Source organism: Tachysurus fulvidraco, chromosome 7 (genome assembly GCF_022655615.1).
Source record: "Tachysurus fulvidraco isolate hzauxx_2018 chromosome 7, HZAU_PFXX_2.0, whole genome shotgun sequence".
NCBI lineage: Eukaryota > Metazoa > Chordata > Actinopteri > Siluriformes > Bagridae > Tachysurus > Tachysurus fulvidraco.
This window is the reverse complement of record NC_062524.1, coordinates 3,444,161-3,454,167: the sequence shown is the minus strand read 5'-3', so window position 1 is coordinate 3,454,167 and position 10,007 is coordinate 3,444,161. Positions and strand designations below refer to the sequence as shown.

General features: G+C 40.9%; 2 protein-coding genes across 2 annotated transcripts in view; one reads left to right on the top strand and one right to left on the bottom strand.

The window, feature by feature from the left end:
* The first annotated feature begins 1,631 nt into the window (after positions 1-1,631).
* LOC113652875 (zinc finger protein Gfi-1b-like) lies at positions 1,632-9,398 on the top strand. Its single transcript, XM_027162184.2, has 6 exons — positions 1,632-1,790; positions 4,432-4,697; positions 5,367-5,548; positions 6,255-6,395; positions 6,650-6,815; positions 9,062-9,398. The coding sequence occupies exons 2-6, from the start codon at positions 4,436-4,438 to the stop codon at positions 9,268-9,270; spliced, it is 960 nt and encodes a 319-aa protein (XP_027017985.2). The 5' UTR covers positions 1,632-1,790; positions 4,432-4,435; the 3' UTR covers positions 9,271-9,398.
* A 293-nt stretch (positions 9,399-9,691) lies between these two features.
* engl (endoglin, like) overlaps positions 9,692-10,007 on the bottom strand; it is a 13,842-nt gene continuing 13,526 nt past the window's right edge. The window contains exon 15 of the mRNA XM_047816836.1: positions 9,692-10,007. This exon is cut by the window's right edge and continues 956 nt beyond it. The gene's annotated coding sequence lies outside the window, so the exon portion shown is untranslated.

The window sequence follows — 10,007 nt, the reverse complement described above, 5'->3', positions numbered from 1 at the left end:
TCTGCAGAAGTCATGCAAAAAAAAAATCAACTTCTGTTTTCAGGATCTGATCGAATGTGGGAACTTATTTCGACTCTCTGACTCATGTCAGGTTTTGGATATCGAAGTCGAGTCGATCAGATTTTCAAGAATTTACCTCACGTTAACCTGTTGTCATGGCAACATGTCCAGAGCTCTACAAACGTGTTAGTGTTTAGGATGCAGTGCAGGTGTAGTTAGAGGCGTCGATAAGCGTTATATTCGTGTGTGTGTGTGTGTGTGTGTGTGTGTGTGTGTGTGTGTGTGTGTGTGTGTGTGTGTGTTTGGTTAAAAATGCTTTGCTTTGCTGTCTCCAGAACCATCAGCTCACAGTTTCTCACCTTCTGACCAGCAGTTTGAGGAAGTCATGAACTTATCAGCAGTTTTTTTGGTGAATGTGACACAAAGACTGTCAGAGTGTCGTTGGTTTAAAGAGAGACTCAGTGGCGTCGAACCAAACCCTTTTTTTATTTACTTACAATAATCATTGCTTCTAAAGTGGTCTTTGTAATCGCACGGTTGACGCCTAAACGGAGACCTTACGTTATTACTGTAATTAACGTCGTCATTTTTAGCTCTTATTCCCCTAAACATTTAACGCTGAACATCCACAAACTTCTGTTTCGCTTCCAAACAGTAAAACGTTCCTCATTTTCACTTGAAGTAAATAAATAAAAAATAACGCAGCTCTGTCGTGTCCCTCCTCCTCCTCCGATCCGGACACTGGAGACTCCTTCCATTAAAAGCTTAAAGAAAACATCGCCATAGCAACGATCAGAAGGAGGATTTTTTTCCCCTCAGATTTAAGATCTGCGTTTGAAAATAAAAACCTACAAAGGTTCGTTTCCTAAAACTTGAGCTTTTTAACACCAGGCACTTGTTAAATAAGATGTTTAATAAAAACATAATAAAGTAGAGCTTTGTGGTGTTTGGTTATTATTTTAGATTACAAATAAACTCAAACTCAAACTATTTTAATCTCAGATTTAGTCGTTTATTCTCATGTGTTGGATGAACAAACTCTCTGTAATTATTTATACTTTAACTTCCTACGACTCTCTCTCTCTCTCTCTCTCTCTCTCTCTCTCTCTCTCTCTCTCTCTCTCTCTCTCTCTCTCTCTCTCTCTCTCTCTCTCTCTCTCTCTCTCTCTTTCTGTCTCTCTCTCTTCTGCTGATCTGTCTCTCTCTCTTCCTCTTCTCTCTTCTCGTCCTCTCTCCTCTTCTCTCTCTCATCTCTCTCTCTCCTCATCTCTCTCTCTCTCGATCTCTTTCTGTCTGCGCTCCTTCTCGCTCTCTCTCTCTCTCACTTCACACTCACACATACACCCACACATCACACTCACACACCCACACACAACAACACACCCATCCCCAACACCCACACACACATCAAACACACACACACACACACACACACACACACACACACACACACACACACACACACACACACACACACACACACACACACACACACACACACATGTGCACAAACTCTCGGTCCAACCTCAGTCTGGTTCAATCACATTAGCTCTGGATCTTGTGATGACTGTTCAAAGAGCAGAGAACTCTCTCTCTCACACACACACACACACACTCTCTCTCTCTCTCTCTCTCTCTCTCTCTCTCTCTCTCTCTCTCTCTCTCTCTCTCTCTCTCTCTCTCTCACACACACACACACACACACACACACACACACACACACACACTCACACACATATACACACACATACTCGCTCACCAGACTTCAGGTCCTGCTGATGACTTAAGAGGTAAGTCAAGACCTAAAAAATGATTAAATGACAGCAGTTTGCTCACTTGTGTGTGAGAGCATGACCTAATTTCACATCATTAATCATCTTAAAAATGAATTCTAAATAATCTGTTTGATTTTCGAATCAGTTCTCGTACCTACGACCGAGGCAGAAGTTTATACCTCTGACGAAATAAGCGTGTAAAATTCTACAGCGATCGTTTAGGCAGAATAAATTCAGCATGATGTTGTATGAGTCACATTAGTGTGTAAATGATGATTTTGATGATTCTGTAATTATTCTGTAATTATTGTGCTGATGAAATGAAACGAACAAACTTCTTCTCCGTCTCTGAAGCTTTGGAAACTTTCACAAATTCATTCTCAAATCTGAAAGAATGAAAGGAACCGGATTTCAGATTCGTTTGATTTTAATCACAAACATTTCTACAGTATGTAAATGACTGGAGAATGGAAATGTGGATGTTTCTCAGTGGAAGATTATTTTAAACACACACACACACACACACACACACACACACTCACACACAAAATTGCTTGGACATTTTTCCCTCTATACGTGTGGTACATGACAGATTCGTTCGAACAGTAATGAGAGTAAAATTTAAGTGATCTAAGATACAGCGATTAAGAATTTTTAAACATTTTACATCTCTGATGATGCTCTGATTGATCCTTGGACAAAAAAAAAACACCCACCTTGCGGATTCGGTGTGTGAGAGTCAAAAGTGGATAAAGAACGTAATCACGGTTTGTCGTTTGTGAAGCGGATTTTAGACGAGTTTGTTTAGAGAGAAACGTTTGAAGGCTCTGTGCAGCTGGAAAAGGCCACAGTGTGTTTCTGGGTAAAAACCTAAACCTCAGGCTCTGGATTCCTAACTGAATCATGCAGGTGTGTGTGTGTGTGTGTGTGTGTGTGTGTGTGTGTGTGTGTGTGTGTGTGTGTGTGTGTGTGTGTGTGTGTGTTGAAGCCACACTGTGTTGTGTAGGAGACACTGTCAAAAATAAATGCCTCCCAGCAAAAGTTAAACCCTTCGTCTAAACGTTTTTTTAAAGCAGACGATTAAAGTCCGACCCTTTAGAAGTTCAGAAACGTTCAGAAAGGATTTTCATTACATAAAGTTCTGTGCTTTCCTGTATTATTCCTCTTAAATTCAAAGCCAGATGATTTCTCTCCTTCTTCTGTGGACTTGTCTTGTACGAGAGCGTGAGATCGGCGATCACACTGTAACACACTCCGTGTTGTGGAAATAAAAAACAACCGACGACGCAGCGACAGGAAGGTGCGATGTAGCAGACGAACCGTCGCAGCCTGAAGCTGATTGTTTTCCTGGTGTTTAAAAAAAACAAAAAAAAAACATTCTCTCTAAGTTGTAAAAAACAGCCGTGATGCCTCGAAGAGAAAGCTTGAAGTTACATCTGAGTGATACAAAGTGCTGACACTGGAGACTCCTTCCATAACGTGTTGTTTTCTAATGGAGAAAGCTCTGTGATCCCAAACGTTTTTTTTTGTTTTGTTTTTTTTAAACATTTATTTATAAACTTTTTCAAAGCATTAACAAAAAGTTTCATATAGTTTATTTTATTTAATTTTATTTTATATATATAATTTTTTTGTTTTATTTTATTTTATTTATTTATTTATATTATTATTTTTTTATTATTATTTATTCATTTATTTTTATGATTATCATTAGTCTAATTTTTGTGTTAACCTTTATGTGATGTATGGTTAATTACTTTGGCGGAAAGGGCTATAAAGGTGGGGAAAAGCTATAACTGAAACCACACGTTGTTTGTTCTAAGAAAAAAATCCACGAAACCCTTCTGACCAATCAGGATCCGGAATTCAACAGCAGGCGTTCCATTAATTCAACTGAACGGCAAATTTATGTCTGTAGAAGAGGATACAATTATATTTTCTTATTATTACTATTAGATGCTGCAATTTTCAGACAATACCAGATACAAGTAGAGACAGGAGGCCAGATTAAGATGGTTTGGACATATTCAGAGGAGGGAGAGCGAGTATATCGGTAGGAGAATGTTGGACATGGAGCTGCCGGGCAGGAGGCAAAGAGGAAGGCCAAAGAGGAGGTATACAGTATGGATGTAATTAATGAGGATATGAAGCTAGTGGGTGCAAGTGTTGAGGATGCAGAAGATAGGGATAGGTGGAGAGAGACGATTCGCTGTGGTGACCACTGAAGGGGAAAGCCGAAAGAAGAAGAAGAAGACCAGATACAAGTAGAGGAGAATGAAACTGAAGGATAAATGAAACACACCCTGGTGTAATTTATAGTTCAGGGTGTGACAAAGCTGTAAGAGGAATAACTGTGAAACAATATATCTGTCATCTGTGTTGCAATAAACATCCACCAGCCACATAGAAACTGTTACACACACACACACACACACACACACACACACACACACACACACACACACACACACACATACACACACACACACACACACACACACCTGGCAAGCTAATCAAGATTTGGAGCAAAAAATGTTTGAAAAATAAATAAAGTGCTTTTGTTTTTTTTCTTTCCGGAAACACGGCCCGTTAACGCTCTGCTTTATTTCTCTAAACATCTGTTTTGTTGTCTTTTCTCCTCCTTTGTGTCTTTAAGAAAAATGCCTCGCTCTTTTTTGGTCAAGAGCAAGAAGGCGGGGTCTCATTCGTCACGCTCCGCCCACTCCTACACCTACCCCTCTGACAGACATGTCGGAGCCTTGTCCGCCGTCTCCCCCAGGAGCAGCTCACCTGTAGCCCTAGAGCTCAGCCCGAAGATGGCGTCAGCCCCCGGTTACCCTGCCTCGCACTCCCACTGGGTTTCCATGGAAACCAGCCCAAACTCCACCTCCCAGGCTGAGAACTGGGGTCTGTGGAGAACAGGTAAACTACAGGGTCTCTGATCACATGGCTTCTGATCAAAATGGTAGATTGGACAGGGTTGCCAGGTCCTCTTGTGTGGAGCTCAGATATGACAATTTAGTTGTTCGTTAAAGACGAATATCAGAGCTGATGAAGTTTAGATGAGAGGATTGAGAAAAGACGGATGAAAGGAGGAGAGGAGTGAGATGGATGAGAGGAGGAGAGGGTTGCATTGGAGGAGAGGAGGAAAGGGGTGTGTTGGAGGAGAGTAGGAGAGGGGTGTGTTGGAGGAGAGGGGTTTGTTTGTTGGAGGAGAGGAGGAGAGGAGGAGAGGAGGAGAGGGGTGCATTGGAGGAGAGGAGGAGAGGGGTGTGTTGGAGGAGAGGAGGAGAGGGGTGTGTTGAAGAGAGGAGAAGAGGGGTGTGTTGGAGGAGAGGGGTGTGTTGGAGGAGAGGAGGAGAGGGGTGCGTTGGAGGAGATGGAGAGAGGGGTGTGTTGGAGGAGAGGAGGAGAGGGGTGCGTTGGAGGAGATGGAGAGAGGGGTGTGTTGGAGGAGAGTGATGGATGTGAGAAGAGTGATTGGGAGAGGATGAGAGGAGAGTGCAGAGGAGTGCAGAGGAGTGTGATGGGTGATCCCGTGTGTGTGTGTGTGTGGTGTGTGTGTGTGTGTGTGTGTGTGTGTGTGTGCAGATAAACAGGCAGGTGAGAGTGAACATCCCCCGGCATGTCCCTTACTATGGTCTCCTGCACTGAGCCACACCTCCAGCTCTCACAGGGAGCAGGAACTGGAGCGACTGGTGCAGGTGCTGCTGAGCCACAGACTGCAGGAAAACCCCAGCACTCCACTGTGTGAATGTCCACTCTGTGAGAAGGTCAGCTCATCTCTCACAACTCTACACAACTCTACACAACAATACACAACACTGTAGAACACAACCCACCTCTGCACAAAATGTACAACAGTACATTATAATCCTAGAATAACCCTAACCCTAACCCTAACCAGTACACAGCTCTACACAACGATGCACAACTTTACAAACCTCTGCACAGCGACAATTATAGACTGTCTCCCACATCTCTTTACAACTCTACACAATGCTTCACAACACTGTAGAACTTTACACACCACGCGTTACACGACACAACTCTACAAATCTCTGCACAACTCTGATCAACGGTACACGACTCTACACAACCACACGAACGCACAATTCTTCACATATTTCCACACATATCTACACAGCTCTGAACAGCTGCACATTTTAACACAACTCTGCACAGTTCTATAGAATTCTACACAACTCTATACAATTACAAAAAGAGGATGATTTTGCAGGATTATTATTACTTTACAGAACTCTATACATCTCTGCACAATTATGTACAACATCACACAACTCTCTGCAGCCCATGTACTGGAACTATTTAAACCTCTTCAGCGATTTCTCGAATATTTGACGTTAGAACAAAAAACGAATCTTTATAACTTCCTTTTCAAAGAAAGTTCACAAAATCTACAGTGTTGGAAATTCTTTAATATTTGTAAAAACTTCTTGTGTGTTCCGCGTGTCTCAGGTTCTGTCGTCAGCCGTAGGTTTGGTGACTCACCTGCGCAGGTCTCACATCAACAGGGCCACAGTTACATCCACAGGGTTGGGTTTCAGCACACAGCATCATGGGATCAGACCCTCAGCTGGATTCTACGGCAGGGCTAAAGTAAGGCAACGCTGTGTGTGTGTGTGTGTGTGTGTGTGTGTGTGTGTGTGTGTGTGTGTGTGTGTGTGTGTGTGTGTGTGTGTGTGTTTTAGTCATTCAATTCTAGGATGTTTTTTTGTACAGAATTAATTAAGGTCGACTTGTGTGTCTTCACAGTGTTCAGGTTAATAAATGACACTCTGTGTGTGTGTGTGTGTGTGTGTGTGTGTGTGTGTGTGTGTGTGTGTGTGTGTGTGTGTGTGTGTGTGTTTCAGGAGCGCAGTTTTGTCTGTAAGGTGTGTGGGAAGGTGTTTAAACGCTCGTCGACTCTCTCCACTCACCTGCTGATCCATTCAGACACTCGACCTTACCCCTGTCAATACTGTGGCAAAAGATTCCATCAGAAATCTGACATGAAGAAACATACCTTCATACACACTGGTGAGACACACACACACACACACACACACACACACACACACACACACACACACACAGATGTAGCCAGCAAATGTCCCTTCAAGTTAGCAATTGTCTTTGGCAGACACAAGCACAGGGCTGTCAAGTGTCACACATTGAGAGTAACAGTCACGCTTTTGGGTCTTTTCTCACGTTCTCCCATCACACATCTCACATTTCTCACACAGAAAAACTTTTTGACTATTTATCATATATTTAATAAGCTGCAGTGCAAAAAACGTATCAGTATCAGTGTCTATGGAACCGTGCAGGAATCTCGGTTCTTAGTCGAGCCTGAAACTTATCAGCCAATCAAAAAAAAAGAGGCTACACAACAGCCAATCAGAAAATAGCACTATTGTATCTGGGTAAGATTTAACGCAACAACCAAAAAAAAAAAACATTCATTAGAGAGGGTATTTTCAATAGTCGGTTTGAACAAAACCTCAACACGAAACAGCTTGTCTCTGGACGGGACATTGTCCTCAATCATGACTCTAAAAATGACTGGGCTTGTGCTGAACTGTTTTATATGGGAGTAACATTACAAATGATAAAGGAGTCCAAAAAGGCAACAAACACTTACAATAAACAACTCTCTCTCTCTCTCTCTCTCTCTCTCTCTCTCTCTCTCTCTCTCTCTCTCTCTCACACACACACACACACACACACACACACACACACACACACACACACACACACACATTAATACATGATAACTAAACAAATACTTTGTATTTGGTTAAACTGCGGTCAGTGATCCTTACTCCCCCATTACTGTTTTTTTTGTTTTCTTTTGTGGGGGGGGGGGGGGACGACGACGACGCTTGCTTGTCTTCAAAACTTGAGAGCCCTAGCTAATGTGTAAATCTTCTTTAGACTTGCTTGATTAGTTTGCCCTGCACTAAAGACGTTACTGACACAAGCTAACATCGCTAATGTCACCACAGTGAATGGACTAGCGACTCTAGCTCTCTAAAAAACTAGCTTTATGGTCATGAAAGTGATTATAGAACAATACAGGCAACAATTAAAGTTAATTATTTTAAATTTAATTAATATTTTCACTGAAAATGAGCTGTAGCTAACTTAGCTATCGATTCCTCTTAGATTAAACGTGATTATAATACTGAGGTAGCCAGGAATAATGCATAAATGATCTTAAACAAGGAAAACTGGTTGGCTAGTACTTAGCTGCGTGGAAAATAATACATCAAGTGTTCAAGACAACACAGGCACAAGCTAACACAGCGAAGGTTTCCAATGACAATAACTTAGCCCACTTTAACTTAATATAGCAGGCTATAGTTAACACTATATTTGATTTGTCACTGAATGAATGAATGTGTCTTTTTTTTCATTAGTTGTTGAGTTAAATCTTGCCCACATAGTGCTATTTTCTGATGGGCTATGATTGTGTAGCCTCTTTTTTTTTGATTGGCTGATAATTGTCAGGCTCGACTAAGTGGTGCGGACTGATACAGTACATTTTGGGCGCTGTGGCATATTAAATATATGATAAATAGTCAAAAAGTTTTTCTGCGTGAGAAATACGATGTGTGGCAGGAGAACGTGACAAAAGACCCAAATGCGTGACTGTCACTCTCAATGCGTGACACTTGACAGCCCTGCACTATACATGTGCCAACTTATGCGATAGCTTCATAGTGTAAATGGATTTTGAAGTCTATATACTGATTTGTTGAGTGTTCCAGATGATAAGATACAAGCTAAGGGTATTTTCTGAGGTAAAGTGTTGTGTTATTGTACACCAAATAAATATCTGAGGTAAAGTATTGTGTTATTGTACACCAAATAAATATCTGAGGTAAAGTATTGTGTTATTGTACACCAAATAAATATCTGAGGTAAAGTATTGTGTTATTGTACTCCAAATAAATATCTGAGGTAAAGTATTGTGTTATTGTACACCAAATAAAAATCTGAGGTAAAGTGTTGTGTTATTGTACACCAAATAAAAATCTGAGGTAAAGTGTTGTGTTATTGTACTCCAAATAAATATCTGAGGTAAAGTATTGCGTTATTGTACACCAAATAAATATCTGAGGTAAAGTATTGTGTTATTGTACACCAAATAAATATCTGAGGTAAAGTATTGTGTTATTGTACACCAAATAAATATCTGAGGTAAAGTATTGTGTTATTGTACACCAAGGGATTCTTTATCCTCTTTTTCCTCTTGTTGGGTGTGTGTTGGTTTCTGACAGGCGAGAAGCCCCATGTGTGTGTGGTGTGTGGGAAGGCGTTCAGTCAGAGCTCCAACCTGATCACTCACAGCCGGAAGCACAGCAGTTACAGACCCTTCCACTGCCCTCACTGCCCGCTCAACTTCCAGAGGAAACTGGACCTGCAGCGCCACCTGGAGACACACTCCAGCAACGACAGCAGCATGGCCTACCAGAGCAGCCTGAGTTAGCGCTCGCCGCTAAACACACAATGCTGCAGTGTACAGAACGTCTAGTTTAGCCTTAATAGCATCTGGAAATGCCTTGAAAAACAAATGTGCTTTAATGAATATATACAAATAAAAGCTTTTGTTTTTTCCCCCTTTTCCTAAGTTTTTTCTCTTGAGATCGTGAGTTAGAGAAAGAGAGAGAGAAAAAAGTTTAGCCTTTCTACACGGGAAGGTGTTTGTTTGTATGTTTGTTTTAAATTTCCATTACAGTTACCATAGAAACAATTTGAAACACGACGGACGTCCATCGGGTTCTTCTGAAGTGTTTGGAGAAGTGACAACAAACTTCATTTAATATCAACAAAGATGTTCGCGATAAAGAATAAATAAATAAATAAATAAATAAATAAATAAATAAATAAATAAATAAAAGGAAGAACACTTTGTGATTACAGATTTATTTTAATGTCGTCTCAACAGGGAACAAGGAACGATAGAAACACTGAAACCTGTCACAATCACAACTCACACACACTCACACATATAAAAATATGTAGAACGCCGGTCATTAGTCTAAAATTAATTCATCTATAAATAATTAGTCTGAAGCCAGTTTACTTGCCTGTACTCAAAAGCATCTCAAGCTACATGTTTTTTTTTTGTTTTTTTGTTTTTTTACAAGTCTGCAAAAAGCCAAAGTACAATGTTCACTTTTTTTTTTATCCTTTTATAGTTACACTTCATGTTGAGGAACATCA